This window comes from Halictus rubicundus, chromosome 4 (assembly GCF_050948215.1).
Source record: "Halictus rubicundus isolate RS-2024b chromosome 4, iyHalRubi1_principal, whole genome shotgun sequence".
Taxonomy (NCBI): Eukaryota; Metazoa; Arthropoda; class Insecta; order Hymenoptera; family Halictidae; genus Halictus; species Halictus rubicundus.
Window position 1 is genome coordinate 7876987 of NC_135152.1, and position 22922 is coordinate 7899908.

General features: G+C 37.5%; 1 protein-coding gene across 4 annotated transcripts in view; it reads left to right on the plus strand.

The window, feature by feature from the left end:
* The window catches only part of LOC143353324 (myelin regulatory factor homolog 1), an 89305-nt gene that overhangs the window by 49349 nt on the left and 17034 nt on the right, over window positions 1-22922 (plus strand). For all 4 annotated transcript variants that reach the window (XM_076786549.1, XM_076786550.1, XM_076786552.1 and 1 more), the window contains exon 2: window positions 21087-21180. In XM_076786549.1, coding sequence (XP_076642664.1) covers window positions 21087-21180 — 94 coding nt within the window. The remainder of the gene's footprint in view (window positions 1-21086; window positions 21181-22922) is intronic.

Consider the following 22922-nt stretch of genomic DNA (forward strand, 5'->3'; position numbering starts at 1 on the left):
GCTAACTATACCGTCCTTCGGTCGACTCGCTGACTGACAATGAGTGACGACGAAGGATAGCACGCTTTCATGGTTATACCCACCGCGAATTTTTAAATTAATAAAACGAATTAGGCTGCCCCCACAGTTTATTTGCGGATTTCGTGTCGGCTAGTTGTTCCCGTTCGTGCACTGCGGATAGCTCTAAATGTTAGCCATTAGCGGCCGTAATTGGTAATCGATGTCGCTCAGCCCGTTTCGATATTCAGCCCTATCAAGGAAGCTTGTTCTCCGATAACGAAACGCGAGTAAGAGCCTGCAACGATTCAGAATACGTCGACGATACGTTACAATCGATACGCTGTTCGATTTTACACCGTGCGCGATGCATAACGAAGATTCACTTTCGCGCACGACGCGTTTAAACATCAATTAACGAAACGGGCTCTAACCAATTTTAAATTCTCTCCAATTCTAACAATTTCCCAAAAAATGTCGAATGCAATTTTTCTAGCAAACATTCGATAAGGATGTCACTAACTGCAAACATTTATGTTTTTAAATCCATATTTTCATAAATTATTTCATCAGAACCAAAAATTTTAAAAAATTTTACTTTGCTGTGTTAACCCTTAGCACTTGAATGGCGACTGTAAGGCGCCACTAAAAATTGCTGTATCATTATCCAGAATATTTTTTACATTATTAAACTTGTTTGTATTTAATAAATTACTGAACATTTCAGAATTGTACGAGTAAATTGTACCATTTTCGTATGTATAACATGTAAAAAATTATATATAGAAGGGAAATATTCTAGGTCGGAAGAAATGTTTTGTTTTGGAGTTGAAATACCTTCGAGTGCAAAGGGTTAAACATTGCTCGCGTTATCTTTGTTAATATTATCTAATAAAATGGTTCAATTTTCTGTCTATACTTTGCAGTCTGGTGTTTCACCTACTCGTTTCTCTCATAAACGCATAATTATGAAAACCGACTTGAATTAAAAGAAGAGTAAATAATTTGGTGTCCTGGGGGTAGAAACAAATGTAGAAACTTGTGACATTGATAAATTTATCGAAGGGACAGCACGGAACCTTTCTTTGCTTGAAGGTCTGCGCAGGCGCCGCCCTCTGACGCAGGGGTAGAACCTGCTTCAACAACTATGGTGGACGCATGACGCCTCAACACGTTGACTGCCATGTCACCAGTATCTAGGCGGCGGAATTAGTCCTCCAGAATTGGAAAATAATTTTTTACTAGACCGAGTGTAATTTAGTGTTGGCTTTAACCTCTTAACTTAACAATTATTTTGTAAAAGTGTGTATTATATTATATTATAATACCCAAGTATTCCCGGGCTTTTAAGTTAAGAGGTTAAACAGTAATTAATATCGTAAATCTTGGCTTGTCAATTCGCATAATAATATTCGCATAAATTCGCTAAATTCGCACCAGTGTCCACAAGAATCACACACAATGAGAGCAATTTATTGAATAATACAAGAAAGCAAAAGATAAGATTTATCACAGCCATTGATTTTGTATTCTTTTTGTGAGTCCTAATAAAGTTTGGTTTACCGAATAAATTGTAATAAAAATTTATTTTCGCGTTTGATAAATATGAAACACGTATCATGGCTGACGTGGCCAGTCAAAGTTGACGAAACGATATCGAGGAAATTCTCATGCACGTGGGAGCTTCGATTCGAGTATTCAATTCAAAGCAAATTTTCCAAGGATAAGATTTAATTTATTCATAACATTCCTCGCCGATTGATCTCAACTCTAATCCGTTAAAAGTGATGTGAAACATAGCGGTATGCTATATTAGCGATTTTTTCTGATTATCCCTCGGTTGCTTCTTTCACTTAAAACATAAGATCATTTGACACTTCCTGATGTAATAGATTATTTTAATTTTAATTTTTCGACAGCATAGATTCATGCAAAAGAAAGGTTGTACAATAAACGCATAATTGTTCCGCAACAATTACAGAATAATGAGCTAGCCCTGAAAGAACTTGAAAAAATGTGAAAATTATGTGGGTCAGATTGATACCAAGACGTATTGTTAAAAATGTTGACGCATATTTTACTATTAATAATACTAAACGTATATATACATGTTTCATGTTAGAAAATTAAGTCGCAAACTTTCACATCAATTTCACATCTACTACCTAGTACTGTTATCAAAAGATAAGAAATTTAGTATTGACTTTCACACACACTTGATACTAATATTTACTTATTTTTACGCCCAAGTCCCAACGTGATAATAGGGCAGAATTAATTTCGCACAACTTGCGGAAAAATCGAAAGATTCTGGGGCAGTTTGATACGACGAGAGGCGACCCAGCGATCGAAGGGGTTGCATGGCCTCTGCCCCCCGCGTGGTCGAGTCCCCAGGTAAGCCAGGTAAGCACCGCCCTCGAGGCACCACGGGTGAAACCCCCACCATGATCGGAACATGGTGGTGGGTACGAGCGACCCTCGTCGATACGAGGAGGGCCGCGATAATGCCATTTCGTTTTGCCACGGGAAAACAAGGGCCATGAACATTCTTCTTTCGCCGGGACAATTCTCACCTCTGTCTGACCCTTCGGCTTCGAACGAAAATACCATCGATCCAACAATTTCACGGGAACGGTCCGGAAACTCTTCGCCTAGTCTCGTGGACGGCCATGAACGTTATCCAGGAGTGAACAGTGACTTCGAATCGCCGGCGAAGCCGCGAAAAATGAAGACAGAGTAAAAAACGGTTCGATATAACGCCGTATCGAGCGAGAAGTTGTAAAAATAACAGTCGATACGATTCGCGACACGCGATGCATCAGAACGTCCCGGTGGGCTGGCTCGCGAGGAACTCGATTGGTTAATAACCGTCGCAGGAGTTTTCCCATCGAAAGAAAAAAAAATAATGGAGCGGCCGACGCTAGGAGGATCCTACACCAGGAAATTGTTTAATTATGTAGTGATTCGGTGTGCCCGTGATCGACGTTAATCGCGTTCCCCTCCCCCCTTCCCCCGAGAGTGTGACATCGAGTTCATCGGCCATCGAAGCATCATGGAATTCCCGTGGACTTTGCAACACCAGGTCGCCGAGCCTGTTCAAAATGGACGGGCTCATCCGAACGAGCACCACGAGGACTCCGGGATTAATCAGGCGACCACGAGGCGTTTGTTGACCGTGGCAGGTAATGTTGAATCGAACCGATTCAGGACCGGATCCGCGCAGACCGGATCCTGGAAACTGGTACATGAAATTTCGAAAAAAATTTGTCGATCCGCAACTGGAACACTTCAAAGACCGGTTGTTGTTAAATATCAACCGATGTTGAGACATTTTAGGATTTCTTAATAAGCGAACTATCCGTCCTCGGGAATGGTACCGTTGGATTCGGTATTTTAGGATTTATCAGACAGCTGATTGCGGTAAACAGTTATTGCTTTGCTGATAAACAAAGGTAGCTTCGGTTGGTGATTTTGTTCTTGCAAAGAATGATCCCAGCTTCGCTATTACAACCTGAGATAGCTAATTTCTCTTTAATGTCTTTGATTGTCACTAGACTGCGGATTTTATGCATTTATGGCAAAAATGGGTAAGCACAATTTAAAGCAGTGGACATATTAAAAAGATTTGAGGGCACCAGCGTATTGGTTTTAGCTTAATAAGATAATTAATAGAAGAAAGAAATTTTTATTTCGCTCCTGTGTCTCGCAATCGATGTAAATATTTTTTATTTTGCATAAAGATCCGCAGTCTAATTATCACTTATTATCTGCCGGAAGTCAGCAATAGACTATTAAAAGTCTGTCAAGAAAGCCTAACAAATGTTTGGTAACAGTCCCAAACGAAATTATTTCATTACGTTGTCAGAGGTTAATTGGTTCACTATTAAAATTGCTATTGGAAGGATCTAGTAAAAAATTTTTATCCGTAGACTTTAAAAAATTATGAAATAATGTGATAAGTTAGTATATGAATAGGGAGAGTAATCACTTTCTCTGACCGAAAGTTTCCAAATTGAAATGTTGTAAATGTTTCCTGCGCTCGGTTTATTGAAACTTAATGGAACTTTCCATCCACCTTTGACCCCCGTAATTTTATCCATTTCTAATCTTTGTCCCGTCCCGTTCAAATTGGCCTGACCTCAGGATCATGTTCTCGCTCCTGCGTCTCGAACAGGCGAACAATGATAGGAAGTTTGAGCGTTTATTAAGACTTAACCGTAGAATTATGGTCTCGCTGTGGCGTTGCATTGTTTCCACGTGTAATGTTATGCAATTGCATAAACAGCTCGTCGATATTTCCATTAAGTTGGATGACACGTGCGTTGCGGAACGATCGCCGCCATTTTAGCGACGTTACGGCAATTTTCGCGTGCGAAGAGAACCCGAAATAATTAAAATCAATTTTAGACGCCGGATAGGAAATTGCCTCGAGATTATGGGCGTCTCTGTGCGTTTGTTGTTTAAGATAAAGCGATTCGATGGCCGCCGTTCGTAATTTCGAAATTGCTGTCGCCATTAGAATGGATCCTGCGTTCGCGTTTACCACGGTTCGCAGGTGCTGCTTCTGGCAAATTAGATTATTATGTGCCGACGAAACAATGGAGAAATGGGTCTCTCCGCCACTCTCTCCGATTATTAATGGGACTGTTTTTTATTGTTATCGAAATGGCCATCAACGGAAAACGGTAGATCCGCGTGCCTCTAGAATGCTTCCGGGAAGTGGGTAATCTGTGCTTTAGAAAATTTGCGTTTTCTTTTTGCATAATGTACGCCGCTGTTTGCGCACAACAATAAGAAGCGTGGAATTAAAAAGTCTGAAATGAATGAACTATTAAGAAAATTAAGAAAGAACTCATTTAACAAACTGATTTTAGATCAAAACTAACAGGTCAATTTAATAAACAGATTTTAATAAACAATTGAATAAAAAGTTAGTTACAGAGCTAGATTATTTGTACAGTAAATACGGGTCGGTTTTAGACTGAACTATTTATTCATAATTTTATGTGAAACATAAAGTTTGTCATTTTTTATGTGAAGCTGCATTCGACTAATAAAAGAGTTAAATATCAGAAATTGGGATAATAAAGGTTTCGATTTTTCGAAGAGTTACTACCGTCTTATTCTTGAATTATGGATTTATTTATGCCCCTGAAAATCGATTAACAGATACTGTTTAAAATAAGTGTTTAAAATAAATAGAACTTAGTAATATAAAATTTAAGAGATGTACACATAGTTTCAATACCATAAGCAAATTTGCATCAATTCTGTTGAAACTATTTTTTCATTATCTTTCTCTTAGAAACAAGTGTGGTAATTCTCACTGCTTCGTACGAGAGATTCAATTAGCACGATTTATTAAACGACATAATCTACTTACGAATCTTTCAATTTATGACCATTGACTGCAACTTATCTGTTGCGAAATTATTTATTGCACAATAACTGACTTTAATTGACGTTTCTCGGAATCCCGTAATGTTCATTTACGGAAAGAGTTGCAACGTGCATTTGCATATACGCGTCTCTAAAACTCGTTGCTCGGTCAATAAAAATTAAATATATACCATTTGAACGCGCATGTCGCAGCTAGTCAAAATTGTTATTTATCACGACAGCGAAACAATTAATCGATAAAAGTAATTGAAATTATTGCCTAATTAATGTGTATTCGTATATCTCCATATACGTTTATGTAAAAATTTCCTTCAGTAGAATTCATTCGTTAGATTTTTTATTCGACTTTTGCGTATCTTCTAAGAGAAATAATAAAATATATTTACGCAAAATAAAAATGATTTGCATCGATTACAATAAACAGGAGCAAAACAGTAATTTTAATAAGATGACACCGATCTAGGGTAAGGGACCCAATTACTGTATTAATTATACTTATTTTTAAAGCGTAATGAATATTAATGTATGACATATTAACTGAGTTTAATGGAAAAAATGTAATATCTTCTTTTTACTATTCATTATGCTTTAAAAATATATATAATTCATATAGGTACAGTTATTGGTACTCCCACAGTAATTGAGTCCCTATCGATGTTCTTAAATTCCTCGAATCCGTTTATTGTTTTAAATTGCGGCTGCTCGACTTGATCAGAAAATCTTGATCGGAAAATCCGCAGTCCAATGATTGATCATTAGGTGACACTGTTTCGACACCGGTTCCCGTCTGGATGGAGTGTCGGTGAGAACGTGTCGCGAACATTTATCGCTCGAAATCGTTCGGATTGCGTGTAGGTAAGGGGTGTAACACCTGTCGGTGGTCCGATCATCCCACCGTGACCATCTAATTACCGTGAAAACGAAAAAATAAGGTTGCATCGAAGCTCGCGCACCCCGATCGTTTAGGCGGGTAACTGCGACTTCGGCAGCTGCGCTCACCCCCTGCCAACAATTAAGGGGTGAAATCGACGATTCGGCCCTATTAACTTCCTCTGTTTAAACGCCCTTCCGGTCCGGGTATCATACGCCATCGAGTCTCACGGGTCAGCTGTTTGAGAAGAGCGATTTCGTGGACAATTACGCAGCTATAGTTTTACACGCGTGCGCACATTGTCAGTGACAGGTGATCATTGAAATTTCAACAGCATAGTTCTTGTTCCTTTGCGGAAATAAAAAGTAAAAATTTCAGTCACACTTCCGTTTCATTCTCCAGATTTTTCTTCGTTTCCATTTGCCTCCGATTTGCCTCTCTTTAGTAGAATGTAATTATGTCTTGCAGAAATCACCGCATAAATATTAATGCACTTTTTTGAGTGACTTCGCAGTTCCCAAAGACTTGTTCGACAAGATTATTGAGGTAGGCTTTTCACTTGCTCGCACTCCTCCGTTTGTATTTCTAGAAGTTAAACGAGACCGGATTTCTACGTACAGTGATTGACCAAACAGAATTTTTGACCGAACGAATGTTTAATTCCTTAAGAAAATTAATATTTCAAAGTTGCATCACGGATTCTATTGACAACACGCAAGATCCGTCTTCGTCTTTGTTGATCTTATATGCAGATTTGTCGCGAATGAAGTCATCAAACAGGAGATTTATTTGCGTTCATCAATTCAAGAACTGGCAGGAGTACCATCCCCGTTACAAAACATCGAGTCTTGTCTCCTCGAAACGATGTTAATGCGTGCCGGCTCTTCCGTCACTCGAAGGCCGGCGAGATTGTTCCTCCGACTACTAATTTTCAATACCGTTACGGTACCCCTCCAAACACTGCCAATATTTACCAACATGAAACAAAAAATTTCGACAAATAGAATTCACGGAAATAGAAAATAGAATTTACGAAAATAGAAAACACAATTTACTTAAACTACAAATAAAAACAATATCAGTTTCAACAAAAGAAAAACCTTCCAAAAGATTTCGAATATCAATATACAACAAATCTCACCAAAAATATATAGCCAGAAAATCTATCACAAAATGTTTGTTTTTCAGCTTTGTGTTTGAAGAACCTTTCAATGTTCACTAGTTTTACTCTGACAGTGTTCATGAATAAATTCATAAACGTTGCATTGTTCTGATGCTTAAAAATGAAGTTTCATTAAAAAAATGTTACGTATGTTTCCCATCGATTTTACCAGAAACAATTAATTCCAAACGTGCAGTCTATAATTTTCCGAACGATTTAACCGAAATAATTCTTTTCAAATTTAGAACTATTGTGTTCCAGCAGGAAGCTGAAAAAATTTGATCCACGCCTGAAATTGATTTTCTCACAAATAATCACACTTCCTTGGTAGTCTTTCATTTTCCAAACGAATTAACTCGACCGAGCCTTGCCAAATTTCGAATTGTTGTCTACAGGCCAATTTAATTTTCTGGCAAACAATCGCTTCCAGTAGTCTTTAACTTTTCCAATGATTGAACGCAACTGTTCCTAAAACAATAATTTCAGTTTCCCTGAAACCGGACCGTTTGCGACGGACGGACACACACGAACGCGCTTGCTCGTTGCTTTTCGTTTCCATTGTCATTATTATTCATTTGCCGTCGGTGAACGATTAGCATAATTGCCGGTTCGCCGCGAGGAGGAATATCGAGAATCGAGAAACGGAGGCGTTTTTACGAGGCCGAACGAAAGTGAGCCAATTTTCATAGACGCGACACGGCTCGAACCGCCATTTACGGCGCATTTCTATTTGCTTTGTCGGAGAAAGTCGCCGCGGTGCTTGCGCTGGCACAAGGCGAACCTTTTTGCATCGTTTGCGACCCGATCAACCGAGTCGCGTCTAAGTCACAGGCATTCTCCAGTTATAATTAATACGGTAGCCTTTTCTAATTTATTCGACGGTTTGTTAGCATTCGTTGAGAAATATCTTCGTGTAACGCCGACTGCGTTACATACCGTGATAAATCGACAATGTTGCCCGGCAAGTTTTTGCTCATCCTGCATTTTACATACACGGGACTTTATGATCGTAATGTTCATTATGATCGTAAATTTCCTTTTTCGTAAAAGACTTACGCGCGATTCGCGTGCTTGTGTTCGATAGAACGCAGCAACACTGCACGCCAATGCACTACAACTATCGATATCCGTCCATTTGTAGCATTCATGAATTCATAAAAAGTTTATATTGATAAATATTAATGGCTAGCCGCGGAATACTGAATTCTTTGTAATTTATCTTTCGAGATTTCACGTGTTGGAAAATAGATAAAACGCTCATAATCATTTACAAAGTTAAGAGAGTTGTTAAGTATAATGCGCCAATTATGCAATTTAAAAATGTTATCCAACACGTGTTTAGGAACTGAAATCACTATACCAGCTACCGACACATCACTTAGAAGTTCGATTATGCTTCAATCAAAATATTATTTCTAGCAATACGATAAGAAATTTGTCAGCTGGTAGACTATATTTTTCTCTTATTCCGGTTTTCACAAAAATATTAATTATTGGATCGACTGTTCGGTGGCACGAAAATATTGTAAAATGTGTTTCCAGGTGAACCGAGTTTAATGCAGGTGTTTAGAAGCTTATAATACACCAGTGATTCAATATATGATGCAACTCTATTGTATTGTTTTACTTTTGTGTGAGACAGTGAATGTGTACAGGGTGCGGTCACGATGAGAAGCATAGCGAGGGACGCGATTCTTTACGCGAAGATAAAACGAAAGTGTAAAGAAAAATTTATCTACTCACCGATACTTTTGGATTACGGGAAAATCTGAAAATTGTATTTGATTTTATTGTGCAGATGAAATTACTGTAAGTAGAGGCTACAAGTAATACACAGACTTATGCAATAACATGCAAGCTAGACCGAATCCTAACTAAAAATGTTACAATCAATTTATATTCGAATTTTAGATACACATGATAATAAAAATCAGGATAGTTTTCATACTTATATTCGAGTGTGCGAACGTGTCTGACCGAGGCTGACCGTTTCTACTTTGCACCGAGTCGAACAAATCTCAAACAAGAAGTATCAAACCAAAAAACTGTGAGCCTTTTTTTCTTAACAATTTCAAAGGAGAATAAAGAAAATTTATATTTGCCTACTGTATGTCTGCACGTACAATACAATAGTCAACGATTTATAATAAATGACGAAATTCTATTAATGAGCGGGATGAACACGTGCAAGCTATTACCAGATACACGTGTCGCGTTGTTTAGTGTCGGCGAAACCCAACGGTTCTGTTACGTATTAGTTACGTTTACAGTAAACGTTGTTGTTTGTCTGCTGTGCAAATTCTCGGCAAAATTGTCTCCTGATCGCGGGGTAATTATTCCGAAAATCACGCAAGCAATAATGTTTTGGTTACGTAATTTTTTTTCTGCCAGCAGAAATTGCTCTCGTGACTTATATATATTTTTCGTTTCAAATTCTCCAGCCTCTGAGTCTATAAAATAATAAAATATAATGAGCAGTAATGGTGTTATTGTCCGACACATTGAATTCATTTAAATATTTCAAAAATAACAAAAAAGCAATACACGAATTAATGTGAAACAAATTTATGAAAATAAACAAGAAACAAACAAACAAACAATTAAACAATAAACAATAACAAAAATAAACAATTTTTGTTTCTGTCTTACTTGTCGAAATAATTACTGCAGATCGTTTAAAATCTATAAATTCCAAGCAAACTAATTTGCTTAATACTTATGTGTAAAATCTGCTTAAAGATCTGTGGTACAACAAGTATAGTATTCAATAATAAATTGGAAATTAATTAAGAAACATGACAAAAGCAGAACTCAAGGATTATTAAACACTATTATAGAAGAAGAATCAAAGTACAAAATTATGAGAATAAGGCTGTATAAATAAAGTAATATAAACGGCGGGTTTTTACGCGGAAGCAAATTGTTTAAGGGAATTTTCAGAAACAGAAGTTCTATTCAACAACGCTATTCTGAAGCTCTTGCAATGTCGTCAGAACTTTATATTTCGCCTATTCATCACTGTCATAAACGCATTAAATCCGCTATCTATTGACAAGGTTTTGGCGAGCGTGATCGATTAACATTCATTTTCATCGTTTGAATTTTTGACTTGATAAATGACAGAAGAGGTGGTCTGTGACACCGGCTGGTAACATACGTAGAATAATTTCAACGCGAGGACCTTGACTGAGTAAAATAATGCGTTCGAACGGTCCCGAGGTAGATCGATAGTCGAAAAAGATCGAATCTGAAGCCGCGAAGTCAAGGTTACGCGCGTTTGATGGACCAAACGTGATTTAAACTGTTCGCGCACGAACTTACGTAAACACGTAACAACGTTACACCATCAACACTAATTATAACGTGTGCACGAAGCGAGGTCTAATACACATGATTCGGCGGAGGTTTGATGGCCGAAAGTGATAACGTCGTTGCCTGTGCTTCGTTTCGCCTAAACTGTGGCACTCTAAAGGAATTTAGTTCTTTGATAAATATTCGTTAATAATTCTACAAAAAAAAAAAAAAAAAAATCGTATTAGTCAAGTCATTTCTCTGAAGGCAGCTTTTGTTCTTCAACTTCAAGTTCTGCATCTTTCTTCTTCAACATACTGAACATTTTAGTAGAATAAAGAAAATATACCTTGGTCTTGAAAACAAGTGAACATGAATACACATGGCAATGTCTAAGCTACTGACAACTATGTTAAGCGATTGATATTCTAATCCGGTCCTTCATTTTCAATTTACTAAACTCTTAAAAAAAAAAAAAAACATAGATGCCTATTACGAAAGTCACACTGCGAAGACATAAAGAATGGTAACGTGTATTACATATTGTGGACTGCGCTGTATAAATGAATGTGTAAATAATGAAATTAAACAGAGTATTATTTTCTGTACCGGAGATTTCATAGCGTTCGTAAAAATATATATAAACCTTAGGAAAACCTTGTTGTCACTATTTCTTGCGAATTAGTGGATCAGTAGTTTTATCAATCTCGGGAACAGGTTTTGTGGTAAATCGTTAAACAAACTACCGGTAGGGTAATATCATGAAAAAATACCAGACGAAGAATCGTTTATAATTTCACGATGAGCCGTTTAGTCGACCGATTTAATGTGCTATCATGGCTCGCTCGGGTCGTTAACGACTTCCTTTTGCTTTGTTCCTAATAACAATGTAATTATTACGCAAAAGGCAGAAACTCGGTGAAACTCGTCGTCGATGGTACGCCACACCGTGGAAAAAGACAATCCTTTTTATCTTAGAAAGTTACTCCATGCTTCATCCCGACGCGACCGTTTTGCCGGAGACAATAAAATTGTTACGGACGAACGTGGATGTTTCGCCCGTTTTGCACTTTCGCGAACCGTGCTCCCGGTTTTTCGCCATTCAAAATCGGCCAGTGTCCGTTTCCAACGCCGACCATTACCAGAAAACGCGTTGCCATACTCGGGTTCTTGTAGCATTCGTTTATTCATCGCGGTTCCAGAAAAATGTATTTCACACGACTACCAAATTTATTACTTCAAAAGAAAAGAATTTTTCATTAGCAATTCTTAGACGCAAATAGTATAAAAAAGTTTCGTACACAGTATAGATTACGCTTGTTTGTCTAATTTTCTAATTTAAGCGTGTTATTATTAGACTGCGAGCCTTCATGAAAAATGCAAGAGTGCTATTGCTGTCATTTGAAATGTAATAGGCATTACGCAATACACATACATAGGTATATGTACATATGTGTACAATACGTAGTAATTATTTGACTGCGGATCTTTATGCAAAATAAAAATTGTCTGTATCTATTGCAAGAAACGAGAGCCAAATAGAAATTCCTGCCTTTATTTAATAATTTTGATAAGTTGAAAATAATATACATGTAAAATATAATAAAAAATATATAAATGAAAATATGAAATAAATAAAACAAATATATATATATATATATCTTAAATCACCTATCCATTTTTGTCATAAACGCATAAAATCTGCAGTCTGTGTAACATTTCGATCCCTGGTAAAAATTCTGGTTTACTGGCCACGTTCTACATAATAATAATAATATTCAGACTGAAGTCCATTTTACTGTACCTGCAGCATTCCGAATATGTAATTTATTTCCAGTATTTATGTAGAGAATTTACGCCTCGAATTTTGCCAATGTGTCCCTTATGGAAAACCATATGTTCCCTTATTATTTGCCATTTTGATAGACGTTGTAAACTAACTCGTTCCCATGGCACTTTTATCATACAGATTCTAAAATACCTGTTCCAGAAGAAATCTTTTTGAAGAAGTTCCTAAGGGTAACGTGTATTCCATAAAATTTGAATAGGGAGGAAACGTAGATGTTCGAGCAGAATTTGTCTAAAAAAGAAACATAATTGTTTCTTCCGAGCCCTGGCAAAAATTCTAGTTCACCGGCCAGGTTGTACGTGGTAATAATATTCAGATTCAAGTCCATCTTGCTGCAACCAGGGGCGGTGTTTGGTCGATACTTCGAAGAGGGATTGGTTGGCAACGACCCAACCACTGCCATAATTCGCCCCTCGGATTTCTGTCGCGTTTATCATATTGGTCTTCGCGCATATACCCCCTCGAGTCGGTTGACCATTTCAAAATGGCGACTGGGATTTAACGACAGCTTTTCCAAGAATGCTTTTCCACCGATTTCATCACAGCCATGATCTTTTTATTAAAATTCTTGAGGAAGAAAATAATTTTCCATGTAACTCTGATCTCTTGCAATTAATGCAGAAAAATCCGCGGTCTATTAGATCTTAATTTGTAGATTTGGAAAATCATAGTGACGTGTTCTTGGGATTTCTTTTGACACAGTCAGGTCTTCGTTTCTTCAAACGCTATTATCATGTGTGTGTGTTTACTTCTAACATCATACTTGTAAAATGTAAAAAAAAAAACAGATAAAAAATGATCCAGTTTTGTATCCGTAATTAGTAATATAGTGCAACAGAACAAATGTAAATAAATTCTGTCATGGCAGTGTTGAAACCAGAACAGATGTAGAATGAATAAATATCAGTAACATAATTTTTACGAGATGCTGTAATGCTATAATTGTACTGGTCGGTGATGCGAAAGTAGAATCAGATAATTGCAAAAGGTCAGAGACCTCGAGACCTTCTTTGAAGAAAAACCAAGCAAGTTTTTATGAAAAAGGAAGCCAACAGAAAATGGTGGCGACTATACGATTAATTAATGAATTATTTAAATTATTTGAAAAACCTCGCAGTTTCTATGAAAAAGGAAGCCAAGAGAAAATGGTGGCGACTATACGATTGATTAAGAAATTATTTAAGGATGTACTCGCTTGTGTTTTATTTTCAAATCGGGCGCAAACTTTCGCAATCATCTCGCACGAAGTTATGCGAAACGAACGATCACTTTTGGTCGGTCTTGTTCGGACGACCAACGCCGCATTGGGATTTTTCTCACGTGATGGCGGTGGCTATGTCTTCTTTCACCTTCGATGATCGCCTCGGGATTTTCCTAAAGACACGGCCAAGAAAAAACAAGAGAAACGCTTGGACATACGCGTCTGCGTATTGCAAAACGTCTATGTAAGCGTGCAAACGATCGGGACAGTGTACCGGGTGTTTCAAAATTATCCGTGTCCGCTTCGACCCACGAAGCAAGAAATGGGAACTCAAATAAATTGCCAGTTCTTGTGCAAAATCAAAAACTTCTAACTCGACTGTTAGAAATTGCAAATATTGCAAGTCAACTTTAAGGAATTGAAGTTAAAAAAGTATGTTCTTAGTTCATTGAATTATACGACACTATCTTTAAGTTTTTCTAATATCTTTACAGATCAAAATTTTATTTATTAGGTGTTTAAAGAAAATTTTGTTTAAACACATGCACCCTGCTCGATATTTGCGATTTGTTAGCAAAATATTACAGTTGTGTTGCAAAAATTTCAGCTAAAATTGATCGTGCTAGTGGAAAGCTAATTCTAGCTTTCTTATCAATATTTTCATAGATCTTTTTGATTTTTGTGTGTGAATATTCCTGCGGGAAAGATCTTTCAGCATGATTATGATATAAAATTTTGAAAATATTCTTTGAAGCTATCTAGCTACTCTAAAAATTATAAAATAGTTGTATCAGTAAGGAACTTTTCAATAATGACGACTTAAAATGCATTCGACATTTCAATGCTGAAAGTAACCAATCGTTCATGCTGGTGTACAAGAATAGAGTCTTTAACAATTTAATTTTGCGATTTACAGAGTGAAAAACTTTGTTACATAAGAAGTCGTGAATTTTGGAGCACCGAGTATATTACAGTTGTTTTTCTCTTCTCAATTTGATTTTTCCGTCCACGTCTATTTATGAAACCAATCGAGAGACCATTTTAGCGGGAAAATTTATTATGTTGCTCTTCCTGTAACCGGTTTTCCGAAATAAGAGACGAGTTATACAGGGTCGATTAAAATAATGGTCCTGATTCCTCGTGCAGTTCGCCTGACCTCATTGAAAGTAGGGATGACGAGTTATCGCTGCATCTCGGGTTCTTTTGATCAAAATATAAATAATTTATCTAACAATTTGACATTAAGCATGACAGTAACAGCGAAACTTAGTGTGCTCGAGCAGCCGCGTTCCTGGACGAATAGTGTCAATTATTCTTGAACGCACTTGCTATAAGATTTTTTCAGGAAGAGGATCGGAGAAGTTGCTAAACGGCTACAAGAAAACAGGTTCTCTTTTAAACTTGTTCCAATGCGTGGCCTTGGTTTGCCCTTATCTATGGGCTTTGCGGACGGCAGCCGCATATTAATATTTCGCCCGCCATGAACTACTCATTTCATAGAGAAGAGCTCTCCTCGTTCCGGAGTTTTGAAATTCGTTTCATCTCCTTAAGAGCCAAGAGTAGTCACGTGACTTTTGCAGAGTCAGCACGTCGGCAACTGCTGTATAATTTCCATTCACAGCCTCCAGCCACTGACTTAAGATCCGTCTTGGTATTGATCCGACGGGTTTTAAGTCTGTGTCTAAACTTATCACATTTTTTGCTTTGTTATTATCGATATTATGAATTCTGACGCCAGAAACGTGCTTCAAGTTTTTCGCTTTATTTCGCAGCGAATCAAGACAAAATATAGCTCAATTTGTAGCTGGAGATATTTTCTAGCGCGCCGTACTCTCTATTTCATCCTGAAAACTCATTCAATGGCGTAAAAATGCTTGGATTCCACGGCATGCACATCGTCAATTTTTGGCCCACTTCTAACGCTTATATCACCAAATATCTGCATAATCTCGTCAGCTCATGACCAAGCGCGCACTAGATTGAACCTTCCTTTTTCGAACGAGTCCTTTCCCAGCGAAAAATATTCTCATATAAGGTCGAAAAGTTGAGGCTAGTAAAACCATTTTTCGCCTATTTTTGTCGGTAACCTGGACACTCTACCTTATCGCGAATCTACGGAGTCGTGGTTCTGTCGTTTCCTCGAACGTAAGCGTACAATGACTCACGTGTTCCTATTATATCTACTTATCAAGATTACGTACTCATTTCGCGCTTTCAATCTACGAATGTCAAATAGAAGTTTTAGGCGTTCAACGGGAAGACAAGACGGATAGGTACAATGATTTTGGAAATGTGAATGGAAAAGTTTCCTCCTGAGACATTAATCGAAAACATACTTTGTCAAATCAGTGCTTACCTGTTAACCCTCGGATATTTCAGTTTTCTCTCATAAGGCGATGGCTCGGGACCAGCTTTCGTTGTATATCGAATACAATTTTTTTTATTAAAAAAAAATCTAGGAGGATGCGAATTTTCGTTGAATTTTCCATACGGTTCGAATTATAGCGTGTTTAGTGTCATTTTCATCAGAAGGATGTCACGAATAAATTGGCGAAAGTCCCATAAGAATAATAATGAAAAATAAAGAAGTTTTGCAATTGGATTAGTCGTGGTTCACACCGATATACCCAAAGACCGACAGAGCTGGAACATCTTGGGGTACGCCCCCTAGTGGAGGGGAACTGAACTAAGATCGTGTGGCTCCGTGCGGCTTAGGTCGAGACCTTACTGTAGTATTGTCGCGAAATTCTTTTAGACGTGGTTCAGTAATCGATCTTGTTGGCATTATTTGCGAAGGGTCCGCGATCCAGTCAGGAGAATCAGGCCAGCTGTTTTCTCGAGGCGCGCGTAAACATTGCCGGTGTGCGCGGAGAACAGAATGCGATCACGTAGCTCCGGCTACACTTAAACGTTTAAGCCTCCACGTCAAGTGTCATAACTCGTTACTTCCGGCCGGCTATTCAAGGCGGTCGCCAAGTGTAAGGGCGCCTTTAAGACTTTGGACGAGAAACTATCGTACGAGGATACTCCCGGCTGCCGATGAATGGAACGTTCAACGATCAACCGGCGACCGCGTAATTTCGTAACCAAACACTGGCTCGCGGCGTTCGAGAACTTTCCGAGAACCAGCGACCGAGAAGTTTGCTTCCACGTTCTCAGCGAAACACGGCTAATGCCTAATCGAAGGTGCTAATCGCGGAGAGCAACCGATAATCGCGAATCTCAATAAAACTTTGCACCGCGCTCGTTCGGTGACAAGATGGCGGAGCTTGGAACCCGTTTATCCGTTCATACTTCGCGCAGGTATAGAGGATAACAATGCTACGTTTTTAAAGTTAACCCCCTATGGGCGAAAAATTGAATTTACTCGAGAGACTAATTGGCAATACATAACTTTCTTGTTTATGTAGGAGATATAATTTTGTTCTAATTCAGAAAATAAAAAGGAGAATATTTTTCGCACTAATTCAGGTAATAAAAAGGAGAATTTTTGTTTAATTATTTCGCAAACCGAGAGACATTAACGGTGACATTTCGGAGGTAGTAAAGAACCACTGCGAACGGTTGCTTTGTAGACTGGCGGCCGGTCCGAAGCGGCGAATTCGTGGCGAAGAAGTATAGTGTTCGGTGTCCGCGACGAGTATCGCGGTTTTACGAGCTCGTAGCGAGATTTCTCTCGACACGATCGAACAGCATTTTTCCCCGCAACTGGAAACTTGTAAATCGAAAACAAGCGTCGCAACATTCACCGCGACGACGACGACGACGACGACGACGACGACAACTGCCATAAGTGCCACGAGTGCCACTGGCCGCGCGATATTTTCTGGCAGTTTCCTGGGAACGTGTCTCTTGTACGTTGACACTTTGTTCATTGAACTGCGTCGTCGACAGGGTCCAATTGCCCGTGAAATTTGCTCCTGTCCATTCAATGAATCCGCACTTTCTCTTACGCTTGAATCATTACGGTGCACCGGCATGGCATGGGCATCGCTATAGTTATTAGGCTACCGATGAATTGCATTTACCGTGCAGGCTGTGTTCCCTTTCTCCCGGTCACAGGAAACGAGCTACTTTTTGGGATTCCTTGTCATTTTCTGTTACGTCGTGTATCGGGGCAACTACGAAGTATAGATCTGCGCGCAATTATCGTGCGGAGCTTGGCCGATTGCTACCTGTGACTGAACAAATTTTTAGAAAGCTTACCAGCTTAACAGGACCTCGATAATTAATTCCAGAATTCCGCTGGGATTTAGTGTCACGAACCGTGGTTATTTCGCGATCTAGCATCATGATCATATGATTTTTGCTGATTTAGTATTGTAATTTATAATAGCAACATCGTGAAATCATTGGTTGGAACGTCCTCGTTTAATACTGGTTAATTACGTTTGGCATGTTCTGATAATTTTTCAGCTATTATTATTTTTCGGCTTTATTATTTTTTTCAGCTATTATTTCGTGTACCAATTGCGTGCTGTATCCGTCGCTGCACGCATAAATAAACGAGTTTATTGAACATAGTTCTCTACAAACCTCATTTATGGTTTAATAGTTGCGAAATAAAAGTTCGAAACAGATCATTTGATGATTATACATAAAAAGTACACTTTGCCAATTTCATTGACCTTGGAATGTGTTACGAATGTTAATGTCCCGAGTAACTTTTTTATATAACTTCTGTTTGGTTGAATTTAAATGATATAATATATGTGTATAATCAATCGGGACATTAACCTTGGCAACGCTTTTCAAGGTCATTGGAATCGATCGAGTGCATGTTTATCGATCATTCCAGCCTGCTGTTAGTTATACAAAATAGTGATAATACATTGTGACAGTTATTTATGTTAGACATTTTCTTGATATCGATGTTCAGTTGCCAAATATTTAATAACTTCGAACATTTTCAAATTCTTTACAATTTGTACCATAAATTCGCTCGGTTGCAAATATAACTATGTTTAAATTTTAATGATTTAAAATCTGTGATTTTGCGCATTGCAAACGCAGATAACTGTGGTTAAATAAACATTATTTCTAGTCAACGATTTTATAATTGGGTCATTGTAATGATTTATTTTGTTTTAATATTAAATGGAAAGGGGATATTGAAGGGATAATTATTTTTATAACCAAATGAACTAATTATTTTACAAATATCATTCTCTGCTCTGTTAACGAACGAAGAGAAGGAATATTTAAAAATGATACATTATGTGTTAACATTCCAAAGTTGTTGAGAGTGAAATGAGAATGTGGTAGATATTATAAGATTCGTATTGCGAAAATCTATTTTTTTTTCCACTGACGACTAGACATTGCAAGAATGAGGATGCAGGTAACTCGGGTATTCCGTGGGAGTGATATCCGCGTGGGAGTATCGGAATGTTGCAGGTGAGAACAATAAATGCAAAAGCATGAATCTCACGTCGAGGCCTTCGTAAAGGTCTGTCGGACGAGCACACGTAAAGGAATTATGTTGAAACAATTTGACTATTCGCGGCAGCCAATCGCCGACCGCTATCCTGGAATATCTCTCGCGGTTTCACTTTGTCTTTCCGTTCGAATAAGTCTAATGATCGAGCAACAAATATCCACGGAGTTTCAAACAATTCCACGACTATAATATCAGTACTAAATACATAATATTATTATTATGTCATATTATTATTTTTAGGATAAGCGCATTATAATTGTAATATTTTTATTCCATTAACCTTTGTCTGGTTTATCGTTGGGTCTCTGACGACCCGTAATATTTTTTTATTTTGTGATTGCTCGGCAATTAGAAAATTTACTCTACTTTTCGGCGTAAAATGTTTTATGTGCTACTTTCAAATATTAATTACGTTTAAAATCTTAAGAATTAAACCTCGGAGTCCTACGAGTTCCAAGCCTATGACGGAGTCATTTCTGACCCACGCCGATATTTCAGTTTTCCTTCGATATAAGGCGATGGCTCGGGACCGGCTTTCGTCGTATATCGGACGAAGAGAAAGCGTTGTCTTATATGGGAATACAATTGTACATATTCACGAATGACTCCGGCATAGCAAACGGAGGGTTAAATAAATCGCTATCGCGTGATACGTGTTGCAGATAGTGCACACTTAATTTAGCATGATATCAAAACTCAAATTTGGACACTGTTCTCTTGATATATTTAGAATCATCGACTCAATTAAACCACACATAAAGTATGCTTAATTGAACAGAAACTGAGTCCATCTCTGTCTATTGTCAAACAGTTGTTCTTGAAAAGGTTAGCGGGATTTCTCATTGTGTGCAGATTCGATATAGGTTGCGGCGGAATATTTAGAACAAATGAAAACGCGGTGATCGGATATGCAAAAACGATTGAATATAATTACGTGTGAATGTTAGCACCGTTGTGGAGTGTCTCACGCAACCGGAACAAGCTATGGTTTTAGAAACAGTGAACAGCAATTGTTCTTGGAAAAATCAATTGGCTCGAGATCACCATTGCACACAGATTGAACGCTGTTTTATTCTCCACGAGAAAATACAATAGGTGATCAAATTATTATAGCCGGCTGCACAACTTGACGACTCTACACTATAACAATCAATTTTTAAATGATAGCCCAACTATACTCTTATTATTTTTTTTTTAAATGAAGTATCGATGATTAGAAATTGCAAATAAAAATTTAGTAACACTATAGAGAACTGATAGTTGTATCTCATATTAGTTATACAGTGACATATGAAAAAATATTTTAAATAGTTTGTTTACTTCTGAGCAAGGTTTAATTACACGGGACTTATGAAGCTCTGAATTAATTGGGAACTTAGGTCATCAAAATTTTGATTATTTCCCTCTGCGTTGCACGTATTATATTCTATTATCATACAGGCCGCTCTACACTATATTTTAATGCCAGCTGTGATCGCAGCTTAATTAAACAATTAAACGATCGAGCAATCAGAGGTAGGAGATTAAACGGAACTGACAATAAAACGCACTCGTTTGTTTATTATTACCATTATCTCGATGCATTAAACGAATCGTATAAATGGCACAAGAGTTCGGTAACGTTACGTGAGCAAAAACAGACAAAAAAAAACGTCAGAAGAGCGAATCATTTCACGGAGAAAACAAGCGATTAGGGTAACCGTTACTTTCTGTTTCGCCGTTATTGCAGGCTATTACAAAACGGATGTCTGTGTTTGAACGACAATTATGTCATCGTGGTATCTCGGCTCGTTATCAGTTAGAATCCATTAATCGAAAGATAAGCGAGCATGATGATTAAATGATTTTTTACCCCGTTTTTCTTTTGTGTTTTAGGACGGGGCGACTTCGTTGGAGGCATAGACAACGAGGCCCTGGACTTCTCGCAATTAGAGGATTTCATTAACAGCGATAGCGAACAACCGGCCACGTGAGTAGTATCGTCGAATCCTTAATTGTAATAAATTAATCAATCACAAGTACAGCAATGTTTGGACATATGGGAAAACTTTGGGATCAAATTCTGACCGCCAATTCAATACTAATCCAATGATAAAACTTATTTGCTTCTAATGATTTTTGTGTGACACATTTAGCAACACTTTCGTGGCACTTTTCACAGTTACAGTTCTGATACAGTTTGGATCGTACTTGTTTAATTGACGATAGAGTAAAACATTCACTTCTTTGTTATAAAAAGGAAATTCGCAGCTTGTTTAAATATACAAATTACAAACTTTAGAATAATGATAAAAATATTTAATAAAATATAATTCAACAGCAAATATTCTACTAATGCGGTATCACTCCAGCTATATATTTCGTAATTTCATATTTATATATACTTAATACTTAATACTTAATACTTAATACTTAACTACATACTACATACTACTATACTTACTTCATACTTAATATTCAAATTACAGTCTTAGTATTTTACATATATAAATGATTTAAACTGTGTCTTTTCTATGTGTTGATTTAACATTACAGTGCTGAAGAAGTTGAAACTGGTAATTTTTTGAATCGTCGATCGCGAACTCTGAAATATTGAAATTTACATTTACAGTTGCATTTGCACTTTACTTTGTTGATAATTTAACATGATCATGTTTGCTTGTGTTTGAACACGAATACGTCATTGTTTCTTTTTTAATTGACAAGTTCCTTCGGCTTACGATCAGATTTGAAATGTTTCTCTGGTCAATTCAACTTTGGTAGCCATCGTTGACGCCTACATCGGGAGCACACGTGTTACATGCGCAGCATCTCTGTCAGAATCTCGACTTCACACTCGATCAATCATCGACGCACTCTTTCGATAGCTTTGGACTCGTAATCATTGTTAGTTATCGCCGCGCGCGTGTCCCACGATTGACAAGAAGATTGGACTGGTGTACTAACAATTGAAGAAGATTCAATCAATTTTTCTAAAACTACTTCAGGCGTATTTCTGGTAGAATTTATTCAAGACCGAAGCAATCCATAAATGGGAAAAATAATTGAAACAGTCCTCAGAAGGCTTATCTCACATTTTCAAAACAAAAAATACGTGGAGAATTAGTAAGCATGTATTATCTGATTTTGAACAAAAATATAACCTTCGTGTTTAAATAATAATACCGCTGTTAAACAGTGCCTTCGTGCATAAGTCAAGTATAAGGAGACTATTAATAAATTTAACTTTTAATTTTTAATCAATTCCAGGTTACTACCATAGTACGAATTTCCATTGCAAACGACACACAATCCAATCACTGCTTAGCAATAAAATAATTAAATGATAATTAAATAATTAAAGTAAGAAAGTAAAATAATTAATAATAAAATACTTAGTAATAAAATGGAATACAGTATCATTTTATTCTCATACACTGAGGGCGACAGTAAAATAAACAAATTTGGCAATCTAGTGAACAGTGTCCGACGAAAAATGTGTTTAGGCTTAAAGTAGAATTTTGGGAGCACGCGAACAGTTTCTGTCCACGTTTTGCAAGGGGAAAATGGCGGTGGCACTGGTGCTCACGAACTCGGGCTAACGGCAAAACGTTGTCACTTCAAGCACCTCGTTTCGAATCAAGCCAATTAAAGAATTCAGATCTAATGCGCTTACCAGCGTGTTGCAATGGCACGCGCGTTTCCTGCCAACCATAGAACTCGTCGCGTTAA